The sequence below is a fragment of the Centruroides vittatus genome, unplaced genomic scaffold, assembly GCF_030686945.1.
Source record: "Centruroides vittatus isolate TY-2023 unplaced genomic scaffold, ASM3068694v2 contig_950, whole genome shotgun sequence".
NCBI lineage: Eukaryota > Metazoa > Arthropoda > Arachnida > Scorpiones > Buthidae > Centruroides > Centruroides vittatus.
Genome location: NW_027122629.1, coordinates 904,556 through 927,633, shown reverse-complemented (window position 1 = coordinate 927,633; position 23,078 = coordinate 904,556). Strand labels below are relative to the sequence as shown.

The following is a 23,078-nucleotide window of genomic DNA, read 5'->3' as shown; positions in this document are numbered from 1 at the left end:
AATTAAGTGTGATTTAATGACAGATAAATTTTATCGTAAAATAGATGGTCCAATTAAGTCGGAGTAACATCTTAATTAATTAATTTTGAAGCGTATTTACCTTATTTTAAGTGTGTTATACACGAAAATAATACTACGAGTGGGGTATATAAGGTTATTTTTACCCTCTATCGGATATATAATTGTGCTAGAAGCTATAATTTCCCCCCTATCTCTAGTCGAAGGTCAAGAGATTCTTAATGAAATCAATAGAAAACTGGTGGTAATTATCGAACCAGTAATTAGCTTCTAATTACTTGTATATACTTGGCTTCTTTAATACGGTTCTGTGTTAAATCGAGGTCGACCCGAACGTGTCTTAAGCATTAATGAATTAAAAAATAAAGAAAAAAAAATTGTCCTTCTTACTTATAACTTAAATTAAAACATCTTTCAAATCCTAATTTTTTGATGGTATTATTACCAAGCTTTGTTTTTCTCGCTCGCTACGTCTTCTAGGGAATTTCTTAGGCTTTAATTTATTTAAATTGACACGGAAAAAAATCACATTTATCAATACGAAAGCCGAGAACTTGTTTATAAAGGCGTTAATTTGAAAGATGCATGTAATATGTTTTTTTATAAGTCAGAAGAGCGTGACTAAATGATCACGGTTTAAGTATTGTTTGTGAGCTCTCACGTAAAGTTTCGATGTTTTTATAAACTTTTTTAGAAGAATTTTAATTAAATTAAGGTTTTTTTTTATAAAATTATAAAAAAATTTTGGCATTAATTAATAGTCTTTTTTCTCGCTTTTTTCGATGGGTAAAACATACATCGCTTGATACTCTTCCCCTAAACAATACGTTATACGAGCCTAATGCATACATAAACTAATACATTTTCTTACATTTATTACTAACTTACGATTAGTTTATTTAAATTAATTTCGTGTAAGTTAAATTATATACATTAAATATTATTATTGTCACATTTCAATATGTTTACATTATCATAAATTATAGAATAGTTATCTACATTTATAATGGAACCTTAATTTAGTGATATATTATTAAGTTTATATTCGGCTCTTTGATCAAATTGTAAGTGGTTTATTCACCTGTTTTTTTTTTTCAAATTTTATTACGTTTAAGTCTTTTGTTACATTCACTAGGTGCTCATTTATTCTGTGACTTATGTTATTTGTATTAATTCACAGTTTAATAGGTGTAGTTCATTATCTTCGTATATTCGAGTCCATCTTATAGATACTGTATGCATCTAAATGCATATTAGACGAGATAGATATCGGCAATCTTAATTTACTTAGACTATTATGTTCTATATTGAATATCTACATAAGGAGATCACTATATTATTAAGTTATTATTCATATTGGCTGGCAACTTTAGGTATATACATAATTGAATATAATAGTTACTGTATTATATATATATATATATATATATATTTTTTACTGTTTTACTTAATTAAATTCCGATTTTCTTATACAGCAAGAGTTTTAGTTTAAAAAAAAATGAAGAGAAAACGTAGTACTGCACCCCTTTTTCATTATGTGAGAGCATTAAACATGGGAACACACGTTTTTACACTAAAGAAAAAAACAGGTATAGTTTCCGTTTAAAGAACAATAAAACTTTTTTATTAGGAATCCAACCCGGTTAATAGTTTTCGTGGTTGTCAAGTTTACTTTTTAGCAAGCATTAATTGACCGCCAGCCATAGATGCAATTACCGCCCACAGAGAAGGTGGAGCCCAAACCTAATGGGATATTGGGCAAAACGAGATAATTAATTAAAGCAGTATCTTCAAACTTGTCAAATTGTCAAGCTGTAAGTCATACGAGTAAATAAAAATCGAGATTTTTTAAATATATAACATTTATTTTACTTAAAAATTACAGAAAAATATCGTAGAAGTAAGCGCGAACCACACAGTCCTCTTCAAGAGTACAAGTTTTGGCACACTTTTTTTTTTTTTTTAAATAGAATAATTCGATAAAATAACTCACATTTACACTATATACACTTAAATATAGCAGAATTTACTCGTCGACGAGGAGTTCACTCAATGCAATTATGTAACTCTGAGCCATTTGTAGTGTTTCGTACTTGGATAACTTTTTGTTGTCATCGAACGATGGCACAACCGCTCTGAGTCGATCGAATGCCACGTTCAAACTGTGCATTCTTCTCCTTTCTCGAGCATTAGCTGCCAATCTTCTCTTCTTCATGATTATGGTAGAAGATTTTGTGCTCTTTTTCGTTTGGTTGTTCCTCTTCTTCTTAAACGATGGTTCTTGCTGCTGCTGCTGCTGCTGATGATGATGATGGTCGGAATCCGCTTTCTGTTCCTGATGATCTGAATCCATTCCGGGCACATTACAAAGATGAAATCCTTTGAGGTTTTGGCTGATCAGGCGGTCCTTTCGATGTTTATAAGGACGAGTGTGCGGCTAAGGCGGCATCCCAAACCAATCCCCTGATATACCTCGGAGGCAACAAGTTTTCCCCTCATCAACCGGAAATATCTTGCTGGCTCCGGGGAAGAAGAAATGCTAGAGTTAAGTTACCTCATACTATTGAAGGTAGAAAGTTTTTTTTTACTTATTTATTTATATTTAAATTTGTTTAAAAATAACAAACTCTGATTTTTTTTAATACTACATTTGGAGCTTGGTTATCCGCTTACATTATTAGATATTATACTAAAAATAGATTTATGATTATATTATATAAATAATTTATTATAATATGAATAATTTCCTACTTCTTAATGGGCGTAAACCGCTTGGGGAAAAGAGCCTTAAGATGATTCTGTTAGAGGAAAATTTCCGCGATTTTTATGTAAAGATCGCCGTGTGTTACCACCATTTTAATGAACGATTTGCGAAGAAATGCCTTACGGAACCACTTAATTCTCATTCGTTAACCACAATTAGGCTACCGAGACAATTTTAGATAACAGAGATGCTTTATTTGTACTTAAATATAAACTCTGAAATCATTTATAACAGATCATATATATATAAATGGTCGTCTTTTCGGGATTCATTCTCTTAAGTTTGAATAGCGAGTAAAAACGTTCTGATCTGCATGGGTTGAAATGATATTGTCAGGTTTTTCACTTCTTCACCTTCGTCTAAAAAAGGTTGAAGTTTTAAAATGAGGTGTAAATTATATACAGAACTTATAAAAAATAGACTTACCTGTGGATCGAGCTTGATCATTCCACGATAGATTTTCTGCTTCGTCTATGAAAATATTGGCTCCGAGCGCCATTTCTCTAGCATTCAGTATAGAAAATGGGCTAAACAGTTCCTGGAAAAGGATCATTTTGTTTAATTAATCAACCATAACCGTAAATATATACGGCGTAACGACCTTTAATCGTCTATAAAGAGACAAAGATTTCGGTATCTTCACACCCTTAAAATGAAAAATGAGTTTAGATAACTACCATGAATAATGCAAATGATTTCTTTGGGTTATGAATAGAGAAAAAATTACATTAAAAAGATAAATTGCAATATTTATTTACGCCAAAATCTAACTTAGAAGGTAATATTAATAACAGAACAATAGAAAAACCTCATCCTTGAACTGTGATTTATAATTGAATTTCACTACGTTCCTATTAATTAACGGTGTTAATTAACACAAGAACTTCCTTATTTTCTAATCTCTAAGAGCATTTTAATTCTTAACATAGCCTCTGCATTTCCTTGGATAGAGAGCGGAAGTGAGGTGTACGATTTCGGAAGCGACGTCATACATCTCATTTCCACCTGACGTAAGTATAATGCTCTGTTACGCGTCAGTTACGTCAGTGTTACGTTCTGTGCAGATGGACACAGCCTTACTCTATCGAATTTCCTAATTTTAAATAGTTTAAAGGGGGGAAAGGCATTCAAACGTAAGCAGAAATGAAGAGGGTAGGAGAAAATGAAGCAAAAATTATTATTTAATAAATTTAACTCTAAACTTTCTTTAATTTTTTTTTCTTAATCGAAAGAATTATAAATTAAAATTAGTCAATAACTTACTGCTAACGACACATTTGCTGGTTCTGAAAATGTAGGATGTTCACCAAAACCATAGAAATGCTCTAATCGAAGCAGAATATTCGTTCCAAGCGATTCCAAGGTTAATAAATGAATATTTTCTGGTAATCTATCTCTTAAACCTGAGAACTTCCGCAGAAAAACAAGCATACGTTATAAAAAATGATGATATCACCTTCTAAACAAAGTTAGAATAGAGGAATTAATGAATATTCACCTGATCTAACGTATCCAAATCGGTTAAATTTCCGAAAGTAAAGGATAAAACAGGAGGAAGAAACATCCTTTGGGACAATTGACGATACAGAGAATCTCCAGTAGGTCTCAAGAGCAACCAATGTTTACCTCTAACGATCAAACCTTTTCCATCAATTCCAAATTCGTTTAGAGGTTCTTCAACTCCAAATCCATCATCGAACAATAAGCGACGATGTAACTGTTATTAATTTATAGAAATAAAATTTTAAAAAAGTAATCTCCTCCAGCTTTATCTAGCTAATTAATATATGTATGTATATATGTATATATATTTATTTATTTAATCAAATTAATATACTAGTACTATACTTATATACAGTAGTAGTCCCTATATTGTAGACGGAGATATGTAGTCACCATTATTTCGATGGAGCCATCAAAAATGCTGCTAGCACCTTCGGCGCGATCGGGTATTATAGTCATTTGTAATTTTCTATCTTCGTCCTACAATATTTTTATAATTATTCTTTTTATAATTACTTAAAATTCGGTTTATTATGTGTTGTTTATATTATCGATACCTTGATGTGAACCCACGAGTTAATTGGATAATAATTACTGGAAACTTTTTCTGTCAGATTTAGAGGGAATGCAGAACGGAAATCTCTCCTAAAATCATGTAAATTGTTAATATAAATTAAGTAAAATAAGCGAGAAATATTTAAAACAATTCTTTTACTTTCTCTTTATAGTCTGTCTGGCATTACTGTCTGTATAGAAAGTGCCTTGAGTAGACAGAGATGTCTCGTAAGTTGTAATGATTTCCTTGCCAATTCTGTCTCTAAAATAGAATTATGTGGTATATAAAGGCATTATATTTTATCTGAAATTATTATTATTTAAAAAATATGCTATTACTCTATAGGTATAGGACCGACTAGCCAATCGAACTCTACATGATGTTCTCCCTTATATACCCTAATAGTCTGTGATAGCCAAGGAGTGAAAGTTTGATGCACTTCTTCCACTAAAGGACCCTAAAAACATTCAAAAATGTAACTATATACTATAAACAACGTCTTATTTATTTATATATTTACCTTATTGACCCTAAAAGTGACATTTTCGTGTAAAGAAAATGCATAATCGAATCTAGGATTGAATGCGTAAGCACCAGAAGGTCTTTCGTGACGAAATCCTGGTTGAGCTTCGTACCAGTAGAAAGATTGTCTTAAAGGAACACGAAGATCTCCCAAGATCATTTCTTTTATCAAACCTGTTCGACTTTCTATAACTACTTTCAAATTCTAAGTTAAAATTTACACATATTTTACTTTAAAATATTTTAATTATTATTAAGAACTGTATACAGGGTGTTTCAAAAAATGGCTTTACAACCTGACGGCGAGATATTAGTCTATTTGTTCTCCCTAATCTGCTCCATGGCATCTTATTATGGCGCATAGAACATCCGGCCTCAAGAAAATTCCTGTGCCACGTGTAATCCATTAGAAAACTGTGTATTACAGTTAATGTATTACAAGAAATTCCTTTGAACCTGTTTAGAAGAAGACTTGTTTCTTCGAACCAAAACACCCAAAAAGCTCTCGCTCTGCACCTGTGAAAGCAGCCATCTTGACACATTGCGTTGGGAATTTTATGTGGATAAAAATCAATGTTTACGGCTAAATTTGTGCATTTAAAAATATCGTGCACGTCTTTTATATACATTTTTATTCTCCTACAAAGGTGTAAAGACAATTTTTTAAAACATCCTGTATATAAAAGCTGTTTATACTTCATTTCCAATTGTTACATCACCAGCATTCGTTTCCTGATTGAGATCGTCGGATAATCCTAAATTATAATGTTATTTTTCTAAAATATATCTTTAAAAATTGTTTAACAGATGATAAATTTGCTTACCTCCTCGTTGCAATACTTCGTATACCGAAATACCTAAAGGAGGCACGTTAACTGGAAATATAAGTTCTCTGTCTGCCCAGCTTAATCTTTCTGGTAATAATTGTATTTGATTAGGAACTGGAGAAATCTATTAAAAATTAATATTAATAACAGAATATATTAAAATATATTACGATTAAATTTATATAAGTTAGTATATTTACCTGAATGGGGACCTCATTATTATGCCCATCGATAACCAAATAATTTTCTGCTACAACTGGAAGGCGTATATATTCGGTAATATTTCTAGATAAAGGATTATACACTACTAGAAAAAACTAAAAAGTAAATTAAAAAATTATTTTAGGTTAAATTATCTTGAATAAATTCATTAAAATTCATTTTATTTTTGTAATAATACTATAAAAAGTCACGTGTAGTGAGAAACACCTGCCCTACACTCAGAGAATTAATGTATAATTAAAAGGTAATTAATTACAAAGTTTATATATTTTATATATTTATAAGTTTATATATATATATTTAATATATTTTCTAACCCCAACTTCATTTTCAGACCAGTAGCATTCGCTTAAATTTAAATTTTGACAGAAGAAATGTTCACTAAATGATCTTCCATTTTTTTCTATTATGGTACGATAAGCTTCATTAAATGCCAACTGAAAAATATAAATATAAATATTATAAATACGTTTAATTTTATTTTTAAAATGCTAAATATATTAACGAATTTATTTAAAATACTCTCAGCAGATGGCGACACATTAGGTAAGTTTATAACAAGGTCGGGACAGACTCCCGTGATTCTATGCGGCAGCGGCCATGTTGGGGCATATCGATAGAGATCACCATACGTGGTCCCTGCGTGAGTCGACTATTATTACGTACATACGTACTCAGAACGTTAAACAATGGGTTATTCTGTGGCACCTAATTGTAAAAGTAAGTCTACCGACCTTCGATTGTTTAGATTTCCTGCAGATAAGCAGAGGAAAGCGAAATGGGTGCAGAACTGCAGACGGCATAAGTGGCAGCCAACTGAACATTCTAAACTATGCGAGAGTAGTGTATATTATGTATTTTTCTATAGGTACTGTCTTTGAGATGTACACTCAAACCCGTATTTGTGCGGTGGATAGGGACCGCATAAAAGAAAACGTATAAAAAAAAATCGCACAAAACTTCACGAGTAGCTATAAAAAATAGTTTTCGCAACACAATTAAAAAGTATTTTTTATGCGGTGGATAGGGACCGCATAAAAAAAGTCTCACGTAGAAAATAACTCAAAACCGTACGAAATAACTAAGAATTGCTTTTTTAACTCCTCGGGCCTTTTTCTGCAATCCCTAATGGGGGAAAAATCCTCTAAGAATTTTATATTTTATATTAATTAATTATTTCCACTTAAATACCAATCTAACATTAAAAAGTTAAAAATAATCGTTAAAAAATGATTTTATTTGATAAGTATAGCTGAAGAAAATGTTATTTCATTTAACGAGGCGTGAAATTTCACACCCGCAGTCTAAAGCTGGAGGGGAGATAACTCACCGCATCTGTTCAAATATAACATAATATTTATGATTTTTATGCTATTAAAATGAGAGGGGACCGAAAAAGACGTATGAGAAAAAAATTTTACTGAATAAAAAATGAAAAAAACCTGCCGGTGTCATAGAAAACATCCAATAGAGTTTTAAAAAATTTTACAGAAGTCAATTATGTTCCAATTTGATTGAAATTTTCACATACCGCACAAAAACAGGTTTGAGTGTATACGTGAGCTCACATTAAATTATTTGTGTTCAGCTTCATTTCGAAGAATCTCAGTTAGAACTGTTAATCTCAACTTTTCTGTCAGTGAGATTACATATTTTTGCCAGAGATATGAACAGTACTTTGAATGTAAAAAAAAACTGTATGGAAGCAAAAACTCATTTATGCATACTTCTGCTGACTTCCGAAAATGGTATTTTATTATATTTGTATCTTGTGTGTTTACAGAGAAAGAAGTTATGTCGGGACAGACTCCCGTGATTCTATGCGGCAGCGGCCATGTTGGGGCATAGCGATAGAGATCACCATACGTGGTCCCTGCGTGAGTCGACTATTATTACGTACATACGTACTCAGAACGTTAAACAATGGGTTATTCTGTGGCACCTAATTGTAAAAGTAAGTCTACCAGATAAGCTCTGTTAAAAATATCATCAAATTGTGTTTAATATTATCCTTTTTGATAAATTTTATATAGTTAGGAAAATATGACGTTTAAGCCTTTGTAAAGCCAAAAATGTTTATTAATTAAACGTTAGTCCATTTATTTATTAATTTTTTAATGCATTAATATTGTATTGGTAAATGCTTTAAAATAAAATATCGGATAACTTATGTTATTGCATTACTTTACCAAGTGCTTATATACGTAATTGCATCAGTTTTAGCACCTATTTAATTAGTTTTATTCACGACAGCGAGTGATGCGGATGATTGTTTCTTTTAAACTATTTGATCGAAAAGTTACGTAAAATTGGGGATGCATAATCATCCGAAGTTATTATAATTTTGACTGGAAATCGCTGGATTTATGCAATTTTAGTTTAATTAATGTCGTATAAAACTGACTGCTCGTACAAGTTTGCTTAAAACATGCGACTCAAAATACCCCAAAATGGCGGCTCGAGAAGTAGGTCACGCGTGTCCTGACCTTCTTACATAGACCTTGGTTTATAACAAGGTCTATGTAAGGTGAGGACACGCGTACTGGAGCCGCCATTTTGGGACTTGTTGAGTCGCGTGTTTAAAAATAAACTTGTACGAGCAGTCAGTTTTATACGACATTAATTTAATTAAACTAATTTATGCAATTTTAGTTTATGTCGTATAAAACTAACTGCTCGTACAAGTTTGTTTTTAAACATGCGACTCAACAAGGCCCAAGATGGCGGCTCCAGTACGCGTGTCCAGACCTTCTTATTTAAACCTTGGTTTATAATAACCTATAGAATATAGACAATGTAAATATATAAAAATTAAAACTATTCTTAATTAAAATGTATTTTAAATATCTAAAAAAATTAATTATATTTAATTTAAATAATTTTTAATACCTCACAATCTTCTATGCCTTCCGACAACATGGCGGCGTAATCTTTAGCAACGTAATCCTTTTCTGTGCCACTAGATAATGAAAAAAAATTAATGAAAAAATTATTCTGTTGACGTATAAATTCCATATTATATATTAAAAAAGACAGCCAATTAAAAATATATGTTATATAAATATAATTACGTTACTGCATCGTGATGTTGCATTACTCCCATTGCCTTTTCTGTAAACAAAATACAGTAAAAAAATTAATTATGAGAAAAATGTAGAACATCCAATTGATAAAAATACCAACGTAGATTATAACTGTAATCCTCAGTTATGTTAGAAAGAGCAATTATTTGTTTGCAGGCCTGAAAAATGAGTAAAACCCATTACTGAAAGTGATAAAAACAATGCTTTTGGTACGTCTTACCTGAAGAAATCCATTTGAATAACGTGTAAACCTCTTAATAGCTGGCTTACTAGTATAATAACCTGTCCAATATGCATCTGGATCGCTGGCATATGGAAAAAAATCTTCAGTAAAAGTGGGCCAAGTTAAATTTGCTTGATTTAAAGAATGCAAATAACAAGATGGAGTCGAGTAAAAAATGTTAATGTTGCTACCAGATTCTTGCTGAAATTTTTTAGAATTTTAATTCATTTTTTTAAAATAAATTATAATCAATTTTTGAATATCTCTAATACGCACAACTTACCAAATCGTTTATGAATGCCATCAGCTTGTCCAGATTCCTGAACCAACGATCCGCATCTCGATAATGAAAATCCATTCCCATAGTTAAAACAGTATTATTTGTGCGATAATAATTCGCCTAAATTAGATTTTATAAGTCAAAAATTTTTTTTTATTGTAAAATTATAAAAAATTATTTATTTTATAACTTTTCTTTCTCTTACCTGGTATCTTATAACATCCATGAGTTGCCTGGCTTTGCGATTAATGTTAAAACTCTAAAGAACATCAAATATCTTTTACTTTACGTTTTAATATAGAAGTGTATTTGGTTAACGTTACCTATGGTTCCAAAATGGCGGCTTGTCTCTGATTCCAGCAAGTAGAAGAAAGGAAACAGTGGGGATGCACGTTCTAACCTAACCTAACCTATTCTAATAAATTACCATAACTATTACCAACAAAATTATCAGAATAGGTTAGGTTAGGTTAGAACGTGCATCCCCACTGTTTCCTTTCTTCTACTTGCTGGAATCAGAGACGAGCCGCCATTTTGGAACTATAGGTAACATTAACCAATTATTTTAATACAAAAAGTTGTGTTTTACCGTTATTTCTGGTTCTCCACACAAATCATCGAAACAGAATCCTTGAGGTGGCCAATATACGTTCGGAAGAATTCCAGTGAAGAGTTTAGTGTCTAAATCTTAAAGATAATAAAGGTTTTTATTTTTTATTTTTATAAGGTATAAAAGAAGATGACGACTTATAATTTTAACATACTGTAACCAGGATTGGTATTCCATAAAAATTCGAGTTTTCTAGCCTGCTGCCTGAAGTTCTTGTCCTGATAATCTATCCTCCCCAAGAACAATCCATCAAATTTCATCTGAGGAATATTTAACGTTCATCAACTTACAGTGACAATAATAATAATAAAATTTGTATTAATACCTGTGCAAATATAGATGCTTGTTCTCTAGAATGGCCAAATGGATCAATTTGCCAACCAATTTTGGGAGTGGCACATTTTCCGAATGTTTCGTTGAGCCATCTCATTCCTAAAGTCATCTGATCGATGATGGCTAGATAATGAGTTGTAGCTTCATCATTCATACTCCATCCTCCGCTTATTATCTCGAGTTGACCTTAAGATTAAGAAAAGAAAATGATCATTGGATAATTCGACACGAATTAATGGAAAAAATTGGGCATTTTGGTACCGTCATCGATTAATTTTCTGATGAGATACTTGGAAAGTTCAGATTGTTCGTTCCACCATCGATACAAAAATGCCGATTCCACATAAATGAATTTTCTTGTTTCGTTGACGAGCAAATGACGTATCACCGAATTCAATATGTGTTTAACGACTGAAATTAAAATAATATATTGCAAATTATACATTATTATTATTGTAAAATATTAAAAAATTAACTAACATGTCTGGTAATATTCTTCCACTGTTCTAACCCATCCGACATCATCGTGTGTATGGCATATTACGTGGACATTCAACATGTTGGGCTTAGGGACGGGACATGACTGAAAAATATAGGAAAATATCCAGATTTTAAAAATACGCAAGTATTTTCAAATATGGAATTTAGTATTAATTCGATTTTTAATACCTCATAACCACATACTGCCATTGTGAATGGTAGAAATGTCGACAGGCATAAAATCTTTATTAAGATATACATATTGTGCCGAATTTTTCTGAAGAATTCTGAAAAATAATGTTAAAAGATAATATTTAAATTGCTAGTAGATATGTTCTCCAGAATTTCATGCGTATGCAATATAATAACAACCGAATTTCTGTCTGTGGTGCATGTTTTTCTATGTTGCCAGTCAAATACGAACTGGAAAAATGGTTTTCATTATTAATTATAATTTTAAAAAGTTTACTCCAATTAAATGTCACTTAATAGAGCAAATTTACAATTGAAAAAGTGTAGATTGAAGTCTATTTGGTTAAGGTTACCTTAGGTGCCAAGATGGCGGCTCGTCTATAATTCCAGCAAGGAAACAGTGGGACGCACGTCCTAACCTAACCTATTCTAATAATTCGGTTGCTAATAATTATGGTAATAAATTACCATAAGGTAACATTAACCGTCTAGGTTAATATATGGCATGCATACTGATAATTTATACACACAGAAAGTTTTATTTAATTCACTTATACTCGTAAATATTTTAATCACAATACTTTATTATTATTAATATAATAAATTTTCTAAAAATATTAATAAAATTGTAACGTAATCCGCCCGATTGAGAATTCATTATCCAAGAACGTATCAATGACATAGAAGTTATTATTTTGTTTAAAAATAAAATAATGGAAAACTTTATTGAAAACGACTGTTCTAGATATTTGATTGTGCAGGAAAATAGCCTATTCGATGAGAAAAAGATGAAAAATTTAGAGAAAACTAAGAGATTTCTAAGCATTTAAATGAGGAAAATTCTTCTTATTTTGTATCATTTCGGCTTCTATTCATCGCTATTTTTGTAATAATAAATTTAAAATTTTATGCATTATAATAAAATTGCATTAGAAATTATTGTTTATTCCTTGTTTCTTTTATATAATATAATTATAAAATAGAATAAGGCCCACTTTATGGTGTATAATTTAAACAATTTCGTTTGTTTGTTTGTATACAGCAACGCGATCTTCAAAGGAGGGACATGACTTATTAAATTAATAAAGAAATATTTATTTCATTTGTTCAAAAAAAATAATAGGGAGAAATAAAGGCAAAAGGGGACCGCGCCAGACCCCAAATTCTCGTGGGGCCCTACTAAATATCAATTAAATTACAGAATCGAATATAATTTAAACGAGGAATTCTTTACTAGAATGCGCTTTAATTAAACAGAATTTTGAATGCGTCTGTCTGTCTGTTTGTCTAATATCACTCTTCAATTAAGAATGCGAGAAAATGTTCGAGATTGACGAGTTGTTTTATAAGGAAATCGTCTCCATATTATTAAATTTTATTTATATATAAAAATTTAAATTATTTTATATACATTTTTACTTCTATTATCTAATATAGAAAGTATATTTAAACAAAAGCTTTCTATTATCTTAAGATCTATAAACAAAAAGGAATCCTTGATCAATGTGTACATCTAAATCATTACCTTCAAAAAATAAACATAATAATTGGATAATTAGTAAATAGGTTAAGGACACGTTTAAGTGTATAAAAAAAATTCTGTGTGGTTCCAATTGAGAGATGAATGACATAAATGTATACATAAAAGATATTCCTAGAATTATTATGGAAAAATATGGATAATTTTATGGCCATTAAAATTAGAAATAATGCTTCGAATATAATAAATTGGTCCATAGAAACATTTTTACTATCTTAAATAGGTTTAAAAGTTTCCTCCTTTAATATTATATTAAAGATTTTACTCAATTATTTAACCGATATTGTATACCTTAATTAACTATATTAACGACAATTTAAGTAAAAATTCTGTAAAAGACTTTAGGAATTTTAATGGAATTATTGATATTTACTGTACAGAACAGTGTATTAAAGCGGTCTTACCCAGAGCAGGAACCAGAAATTCTTAGAACATCGACGTGTGTAGTTCAAAATACCAGAATGTGGGGAGTGTTGACACGTAAGAGCTTATCGTGACTGTCAGCACTCTCCAATATTTATTAGCCTAAGGAACAGAGTTCATTCAATAATTCCGATTCATCTCGTATCGTTGTCCAATGGATGTGCAAGATCGGTTAATAAGAAAATTCTTAAATTAAATTTTCAAACTATAACTGCGCATCAGATTTCGTCTGCTGTTAACTACTTTTATTGATTAAATCTATTTAGGATGCAAATATGCACAGTTTAGCTACTTTTTTCCCGTTCAATATGTACAAAATTGATTATATAATCATAAATAAAATGAAGTAGTAAAGATAAAGTGGGTTGTAAACAAAAATAATGTGGTAGAAAAAAAAGATAACTATACTTGTGTTCTTCTTCTATAATTATATAATTACGTGTTTATTACATAATGATTGGGTGTTTATGTAATATAGACCCTCTTGCGAGTACAGTACAATATATTCTATAGTTTCTATTGATAATATAACACCGTTATTTGCTAATTTAGCCCTTTAAAATTGGTTAAAATATAATTATAAGGTCGATTTAAATATTCTTTAAAGGTTTAGTAGGCATTTTGTATTATCGATTTTAGGGTCGATTATATTATAATTATATTAAAACTTACTTCAACGAATTGTTTAAAAGACAAGTAATAAGTCTTTTATTTTTCTTAGCTATTATAAAGTTGGAATAAATAAAAGTTGAAGATCTTATACGACTTACCTCACAACCAGATTAGAAAAGGGTGTTTCTAGCCACGTGTATATGTTTGTTTACTTCAACCGAAACTAGTCGTTTTCTTTTTCCTCGAGCTCTTTTGTAATATCGGTATTAAATAATAGCTTCTTGACCGATTATAATAGTTTTCTGATGCGCATATAGACATATTTCGCCACGATACCGACTTCACAAATAAAAATGGATACTTTGCATGTAATCATGGCCATTGGACACAGACTACGGATGTCATTTTGTCTCATTACCACGTCCTGAATGGGTTCACTGTACTTCCCTTTTAACTTATTGTTTTATAAAAATACTCTCTTTTGTTTTCTACTAAAGAACTTTTCCTTCAAGGTTTACCTTATCCTGAAAATTCCATCCATTGTAACGACCGAAACGAGTTTATTATTCATTTTAATTATCATTCGAATGCTATTTTACGATAATATAAATAAAAATCATTACGAATTTTCCGGGATTATTTAATAATAAATTCGATAAAACGGTGTAAATAACGATAGTTATTTATATCGCTTGATTACGATCATCTTCATCGCTTGAAGGACGATAAAGTTTTTACGGATGGATCCCACATAACATATTTATTAACATATTCTAAATAAATATAATAAAATTTGAATGAATAACTCGCTTAATTCATTTATAATTCAGGTAGATCGAAATTGTGTTGCTATTATAATGAATTTCGTGTTCTTTTTAGAGAGAGTTTTTCATCACCGTGAAGTTCTCTGCTCGTTAAATTTTACAGAAGTTTAAAGTACGATTTACTAAAAATATATTGTTTTGTTTCTATTCATTCTTTAAGACATAGAAGAATGTTTCACGTGTATTTAATAATTTACAATAAAAAACAATTGGGGTGACGTCTTGGAAAAATTTTCTTTGTCTTACCCCAGGCAGGATTCGGGTCGTAACCCCCTCAAGTTCCGTACTCCAAAATTTAAAAGTATTTACATCCCTTATATACAAGTTACTATGTCAAATTTCGCTTTTTAATCTCTACCCTTTCCTCTATAATCGTGCCATTAAGGAAAGTGTTCAAAATTCATTATAGTTGCATCGAAAAAAAGAAAACAACGTCAAACCTCCAAACAACGGACACCTCTAAACGGCGGCCATTTTCTTCGGGAACGTTTCTTTTTGAAATGTTTACAAAATAACCTTCCAGAAACGGTCAAGCCTCTGAACAACGGCCTTTGACGGCAGTCGATGGATGCTGTACTTTTATTTTTTTTTACATAAAGTTAAAGGAAATTAAATAAAATAATACGAGCTGCAATTTATTAAATTTAAAATATATGCTCTCCACCTCAAATTAGTAATGGCTTGCTCCTGTACATCACACTTTTCCTTTAACAATAGAATCGTTCAGGTCATCTATCTAATGCCTTTCAAGGAAAAATGTTTGAATTGAAATAACGTGATTCTTGGTTTGTTTCGGAACTTCATATATAGTTAATCGGGGCCTCCTGTGTTTAATATTTCTATATCTAGTCTCATATTTCATCTACATAACCTTTTTCTTGAGATTAAGGAAGGACAGACAGACAGAGGGACGAATTTACATGGTCTACAGCTTTTTCAAATGCAGCCCGAATATAAAGCAACTTTATATAAACTTCTAATCATTATTTATTAAGAAAGATTTTAAAATTAGTTATTATTTTTAAAAAACAACTAAAGTTTCCTGGTGTTTGTATTGTTTTATACGATAATTATTTTTAAATGAATATTTTGTTTTAAGCACGCTTGCGACCTTCAAGATTAGTTCGTCTATAAACAAAACACTATGTTTCCTCATTTTAAACACTACCAATGGCCGAGTGGATAAAAACAAATAATAAAATATGGATAAAAATTGTGTGTGACGCTATCTGTTACGAGATGTTATTAAAAAATAACTTTTATATTATTAATTATTATATTTAAAAAAAAAGACAAAAGAGACTTAATTTCGAAGATAGTTTGTTTGTTAAGTTATGGCAACGTAACACTTGGGCGACCTGCCTAGGAGGGATGCTTTCCGGGGGTCTTTTAAGGGAAATTGGCCCCTATTTAGGCGTTACAGACGTGGAGAAAATCCGGAAAACTCCACGTGGCCAGCCCGTCCGTGTGAGGAGCGAACCCACGACCGAACTCCCAGTGTTCAGGGTACGAAGACCGCTTGGCCTTCGTACCCTGAAGACTGGTGGGCAATTTTCAGGATAGAGATGAGTTATTAAAAATATTGTAAATACCAATAACCAGAAAAATTTCTATTAATTCCGATTCTCTTCGAGATATGACACACGACTCCTCTCTATCTGAAAATCACTTGGAATTGCATACACTAAAATTTAATTGCTTCAATTCACCTTATATACATGTTATGTACACGAGGCTAGCGAGGCGTTATTACTTTTCTATATAAAGACATTTAAACTACATAGGCCTATAATTATATTAAACAAGCCATTAATTATTATTTATTGTATCTTAAATTTATATTTAATATTTCACAATTAAAAGCGATTTAAGTACAGTAATTGAATAGTATTAAATATATTAATTAATTAATAATAATTAATTTCATTCAAGGGTAATGCCTGTTGTTCTTACCTGAATTATGCCAGTCAGAATCCTTGTTAGTAACGAAGGTACGAGGGTTGATCTGCGTGACACGCGTGGATTTAAAGGAAAATCTGTTAGAATAATGTTGAATTGACACGCATTCAAAAGAATTACGTATGATTATAATTTCATAGGCCCAAAAAGAATATACATTATTGAAATTTACATGTATTTTTTTCTGAATCGACAGAGAAATACACTTTGCTTTTGTGATTTTTTAAAAAATCATACGTCATATAAACTCGTTTAATGAGATATTATAAACATATCAATGAAGCTAATTGCTTGAGAAGTGTTCTACAGTCGAACCTGTAAACGACGGCCACTGGCGGTATCACAAAAATGGCCGCTGTTTATAGGTGGCAGGTATTAAAGATTTGACTGTATATATAAGATTTAGACATATAGAATTTGAATAATAATAAGTTAAATTATTAATATGTTCAACATCTTTATTGTTTATATGAATTATATCGATATCAGCGTACCTTTTAACAACTGCAAATACAGCAGTTAAGAGGGAAGGAGTTTTTGTGGGGTTAATTTAATACAACACAGCCTGCTAAATTCGATTATTGTAGGAAGCCACCAGTGGTCAAGTGTATAAAAACACCAAGCACTGATATACAGGTGATTGGTCGTGGGTTTACGCTTCACTAACAGGTCGACCACGTGTTTTTCTAGCTTTTTTTTCACGTGTAACGTCTAAATAGCGGCAGTTTCCCCGTAGAAAGTTCTCTCTGAGCACCCAGTCGTTGACAGCATTCTATCCTATCGATTATTATATACAATTAAAAAAATTTCCTTAGTAAAAAAGGAAAGCTTAATTAGAATTAAACTATATAATTATTAAAACTAAGTGTAATTTATTTTCCTAATTTTTTCTCATTAATATATCGAGAAATTGTTTTTTTTTTTTTTTTAAATTTTACTTTAATAAAGGAATATAAGTTTAAAAGAAATGGTGGAAGGAGGTAAGTTACGTATTTAACTTATTTTGAATATATTTAGCAAATCGTTGGTTAAATTTAGGAAAATAATTGATTAAACCATCTGAAATGAATAATAAAATTTCTTAAAATATTCATTATTATCCTATTTTATAATTTATTTATGCAGTGTTTGATGCTCTGATTCTGCTCATTTCTATGCAATTGTGATCATGTGTGTCGACTTATTGTTCACGAAAAATTTCAGAATTTGGAAGATAAAATTCGTATTTTTTTTTTTTTTTAATATTTGATATCTTGTTTTATTAAATTTTATATATTTTTTTCAATTAAATATCAAAATTCATATCCTTATTTATAGAAAACAAGCCACCAAAATTATAGAAAGTCTGTGATAGAGAACAGAATAATTTTAGAAATCTCTAGTGTTTTCTAATGTAGTTTACAAGAGATGCTTGCATAACGCACTTATGCAGCTGGTATAACTCAAACTGCATGCAGCTTGTGTTATATACGTTTTGAACAAGTGTTGTACGAGCTGCAATAATGTCTGAATTGTCTATCAAATAAAACTGTTATTTCTTAATAGTTTCGTAAATATATTTTCAATACTATCTGATATAAAAAAAATCATAATGTCACCATTAATCGGTCTTTTATAGGAATTGCATCTGTTAATTTTGTCTATTCTTATGCCACAACTTAAATAATATAATAGAAGGGTTATAAGTACAAAATAATGTACTTAATGTCTGTACTTATTTTTGCGGGCTTACCTGCTAGTATTTCATAATGCTTATTTATGAAATACTAGCACAATGCAAAGAAGCACACCTCGGGCCATGCTGAGTCCGAAGATGACACCCCATCTTCGTCTCGTGTAATACGGATGCTTCCGAAAGATGCGGAGGAGAAAGAGTCGTAACCCCGGACGACAGCGCCTCGTCTCTGGTCCATTATTTGGAGCGGCGATACCTCGAAGTTCCGGAATGGACGGTCGAGACGGGACTCGACAGAAAGGAGTCCGAAGAAATGATGGAAGAATCCGTCGAGCGTAAAAGGCATCGGTGGAAAAGATTGCTTTGCTGCTGGAAAACATAAACCCTTTTTCTGCCGAGGCATTCTTACGCGGATTTCGACTTTCCACCGAATGTGACACAGCCACCTTTCATCCGAATATGACACTTTTACCCGGCTACGACTTTCTATCCCAATTTACGAACGGATACTTCGACACCATTCGAGATTCGTTCTTCCATTTCGGTTAAAATACATATAACAACGACAGTGAAAAATGAAACGCTAAGCAGTGTTCAAGTGTTTAATTAAAGACTGTTTAAACGAATATAATTGGCCAAAGCAACTTATAATAATACTTCGACCGGTGTTCTACTAGTAAAACATTTCACCACAGAATAATGTGCTACGGCAAGAAACCATTTCCACGTCGAACTTTAAGCAAACACACTTTGCAGTCGATACGTGTTCAGACCAGAATTATAATTACTTCAACAATTAAATATTGTTAAAGTATATAAATTTTTATATTTAATAAAACTTATTAAATTTCGTATTAACTGTTTAAAAATTCGATATTTATCAAAATAAAATGAGATCTCAACGAGCCTTTTGATAAACGTGTTTTTAATATCAGCGGAAAAAATACTGTAACGAGTTGCTTAACTTTTCCGGCAGCATTTGATGGCGCCATCTGTTATAATATTTTATTAAAAATCTTTTTATATTTTTAAACTATTATAAAATGTCAATAAACTTAATTTCGACGATATGGGTGGGTTTTATTCAGGGCTGTGGAGTCGGAGTCGTCAAAAATCCCCCCCCCCGACTCCGACTCCTTTTTACTTTCCCAACTTGTTATGTATATAAAAAACGAAAAAGTATTTCAATCGTGTCACATTTTACTCTCCGAGTTTTATGCAAATCTATACGTTTAGAGATCCTATAAACCCAAAAAATGTCAAATAAATGGAAAAATTCGCGCGTATGTTGGCTTCTAATTTGTTTAATTTCTTTATTCTGTTCCGAACTATTAAACAACATCTCAATTATCAAGAAAGAAAATTTGGCACAGCAGCGTGTGTATAAAGGGCATTAATGCTATTAAATTTCGGTTCTTTATTAAAGGTCGACAGGGTAGAGACATAGAAGGGGTCATGCGTCATATCTCCAGTGTGGTCGGACTTAATGAATATTTTACTCGTTATTACCATTCACAATGTTATAATATAATCGAGATGGGTTAATAATAATAATAACAATACTGTAGTAATAATGATATTAAGCTCAAGTTCAAACGGTTAATCAACGTGGCAAAATAAGCAACCTCATTTTTAACCAGTCTAAATGTTGTATTTCTGATTCTTGACTTAGTTTGATGTATCTGTATACTTATATATTACCCCATATACTCGTTTTATTAAACTAATTTGTTTGTATAAGAATGTATTTACTATTTTTATTCATACACGCTTACCAAATACCAATGTCATCATCAAACGAGTCAATAAATGTGAACTTATATATATTCGGTAGATGTGTCCCCGGCTGTTATACAGTATAGGCCTATAACAAAGGAAAATAATGACTTTCTCAGATTTTTACTCCAAGACAAACTATATGTATTTCTGGAAAAGAACGGGGCGCCAATAAAGTGTCGGGCGCCAGTTATGCCCCGGGAGCCAGTTATGTTCGCTACGCCACTGCAATTAACCACGAAAACTTAATAGCATCAACCCTCCTAATAAGCAAACCTTCCTGAAAAACTTCAGAGATTTTCGACAAAGAACACACGAATTATTAACAGAGGAGTTATTCCCTCTGTCACACTCTCTGTTGTCAATCTAAATATTTTTTACATATATAAATAAAAAATAAAATAATAATCAGATATAATATTTTATATCGTAGTAATATCGTGTATAAAATACCAAAAATGTAAAAAAAAGGCTCAAAATTGTCTCGGTTTGAGAAAAAAATATCATGGTAAGCCTACATATAAGGGCTTTTTTGAGCCTTTTTTTGGAACAAAAGTCCTTATATGCCGTTTAATTTTTATAAAATAATTTAAATAAATGATTTTTAAGAATAAATTATTCGTAAGAAATATATATTTTTTACTTACCTAAAAACATAATTGCTAGATATTTTAATAGAGAAATCAGAGGAAATTTATTTAGAGCAACAAGCAGATACACAATATATATGAATTAATGAAGCTAGTTTTATATAAGGGTAGGATATTACGTACACAATAGAACAGCTGCTACTATTTTTGTTTCCAAAGGAGGCAATTATCTTAAATATAAGCCATATAATGTATATAATTTTTAATTTAAAATTCAGTTATCAACGAAACTTTATTTCGGTACTTTCCTATACTAGAAACAATAAATTATTTATAAAAATCTATCAATATTTAAACTTGATTAATATAATTAGCATTTACATCATACAATATTAATGTTATGCAATAAATTTTATAAACAAGTTTTGGTTAATGTTGGAACCATAATGTTGGAACAATTTTTGAACCAAAGGTAACCTATGGTTCCAAAATGGCGGCTCGTCTCTGATTCCAGCAAATAGAAGAAAGGAAACAGTGGGGACGCACGTTCTAACCTAACCTAACCTATTCTAATAAATTACCGTAATTATTACCAACAAAATTATTAGAATAGGTTAGGTTAGGTTAGAACGTGAGTCCCCACTGTTTTTTTTCTTCTATTTGCTGGAATCAGAGACGAGCCGCCATTTTGGAACCATAGGTAACATTAACCCACGTTTTTAACACCTGTATTAGTTGAGTATATTTTTAATATTAGAAAAATTAGTAAATATTTTTGAACATTTAATTAAGGCTTATTTTTCGTTCGCTACAATCATGGACGTTCTTATTCACAGTTGCAAGAACCTTCACTCCTGACACCTCGAAGAGGTGTCCCCAATATGGTTAATTTTGACAGGAATTTAAAAAAAAAAACACTTGCTATATAAAAATTATAATAATAATTATCAGGGTCGTAGAGAGATACTTTGAATCTAGGTGCAAAAATAAATCGTGTTTCCTTTACTCGTTACTTAACGTACTGTAAGAGCACAGTATTGGACCTCCATCTTTCTTGCCTATCTAGTTCTTACGTACCCCTATTTAACTCTTTCTGTAGCCATTTTATTTGATTTATCAATTCAAACGAAACTAAATTTGGCATGGTAAAATTTCAAGAAATGCGGATGACATTTTTGTAAAAAATCTCGTCATTATGGTACTTTTGGCCCTGCAAATAACGAAAATAAAGTTTCGGTTATGAGGACACTAAAAAAATGTATGGTTTATCCAGAACATGTTGCAAATTTGGTAACCTTGAAAGTCAGTATCGCACTGCATGTCAGATACATGGGACAGGATCAATTACTGTCAAAGAGGGTGGTTGTTCGCCTTTAAGTTTTACATATGAGAAGTGGGGACGATACAGAACAGAATTCCTTAACTTTGCTAAAAATCTCTGTATAGAACTAACGTCTTGCAAACGTAAAACGTTTGTACTTGCAGCACCAAAAATGACACGTTATGGTACTATTTTGGTACAAAATTCGCATTCTACGGAATTTTTTAAAATACTAAAACATAATAATATAATGATAAATTCAAAGACGATTTACAATACGCCTGTAATTTCTATATTTATATATTTAATATAACGATTCGCAGGGTCAGCAAATAAATATCCACTGCGCTGTCCTATGATAAAGAAAGGTTGTTAATCGCTTTTTTCTCGTAAATTAGATAATTTTTAATTAATCTTATTTAACGACGAGAAAAATTTAATCAGGAAACCTTTGCTAAATTTTGCTATAATTGTAAAATAAAAACAAAAAATTGTAAAATATTATTTATTTATATAATAATTTTAATTTTTATTACAGAAGATGGCGACACTATACAGTTATTATTTACTTTCTTCACCCCAGGCTGCCTCTATTATTGGCCCGATTAGTCCAATTTAAAAATGCCTTTTTTAGTACCCATAAGTCGGAAATAATTGAAGTGAACGAAGTCTTTCTATATATTTTATGATATATTTTTAATACATTTAGAAGTATTATTACAGTATTATTATTATTCTTAAAGAT

The 23,078-nt window shown here is 30.9% G+C and overlaps 2 protein-coding genes across 4 annotated transcripts; both read right to left on the bottom strand.

Moving 5' to 3' along the window:
• Positions 1 to 2,044: 2,044 nt before the first annotated feature.
• LOC136985088 (transcription factor Atoh1-like) lies at positions 2,045 to 2,371 on the bottom strand. Its single transcript, XM_067282291.1, has one exon. It carries the CDS (start codon positions 2,369 to 2,371, stop codon positions 2,045 to 2,047), a length of 327 nt encoding a protein of 108 aa, XP_067138392.1.
• Positions 2,372 to 2,954: 583 nt separating this feature from the next.
• Positions 2,955 to 21,095, bottom strand: LOC136985058 (lysosomal alpha-mannosidase-like). Of its 3 annotated transcripts, none has more exons than XM_067282254.1 (27): positions 21,070 to 21,095; positions 16,966 to 17,017; positions 11,611 to 11,708; positions 11,422 to 11,524; positions 11,203 to 11,352; positions 10,934 to 11,127; positions 10,763 to 10,868; positions 10,588 to 10,685; positions 10,204 to 10,257; positions 10,002 to 10,118; positions 9,716 to 9,919; positions 9,596 to 9,653; positions 9,484 to 9,523; positions 9,302 to 9,371; positions 6,730 to 6,849; positions 6,391 to 6,507; positions 6,188 to 6,314; positions 6,060 to 6,118; positions 5,362 to 5,568; positions 5,180 to 5,298; positions 5,001 to 5,102; positions 4,843 to 4,930; positions 4,679 to 4,765; positions 4,281 to 4,499; positions 4,046 to 4,192; positions 3,209 to 3,320; positions 2,955 to 3,141 (listed from the first exon to the last, which is right to left on the bottom strand). In XM_067282254.1, the coding sequence occupies exons 3-27, from the start codon at positions 11,680 to 11,682 to the stop codon at positions 3,059 to 3,061; spliced, it is 2,853 nt and encodes a 950-aa protein (XP_067138355.1). In that variant the 5' UTR covers positions 11,683 to 11,708; positions 16,966 to 17,017; positions 21,070 to 21,095; the 3' UTR covers positions 2,955 to 3,058. The 3 variants fall into 3 exon arrangements, with proteins under 3 accessions (XP_067138355.1, XP_067138354.1, XP_067138356.1); XM_067282253.1 differs by lacking the exon at positions 21,070 to 21,095 and adding an exon at positions 17,466 to 17,580; XM_067282255.1 differs by lacking the exons at positions 16,966 to 17,017; positions 21,070 to 21,095 and adding an exon at positions 14,347 to 14,410.
• Positions 21,096 to 23,078: the final 1,983 nt, after the last annotated feature.

Bases quoted from the DNA above. Each gene is read 5' to 3' on its own strand.
- LOC136985088 (XM_067282291.1), bottom strand. From the start codon at position 2,371: ATGGATTCAGATCATCAGGAACAGAAAGCGGATTCCGACCATCATCAT.
- LOC136985058 (XM_067282254.1), bottom strand. From the start codon at position 11,682: ATGTATATCTTAATAAAGATTTTATGCCTGTCGACATTTCTACCATTC. The intron at 5,103-5,179 runs GTAATAGCATAT...ATTCTATTTTAG, and splicing joins GTCGGTCCTATACCTATAGA to AGACAGAATTGGCAAGGAAA. The intron at 3,142-3,208 runs GTAAGTCTATTT...AACCTTTTTTAG, and splicing joins TGATCAAGCTCGATCCACAG to ACGAAGGTGAAGAAGTGAAA.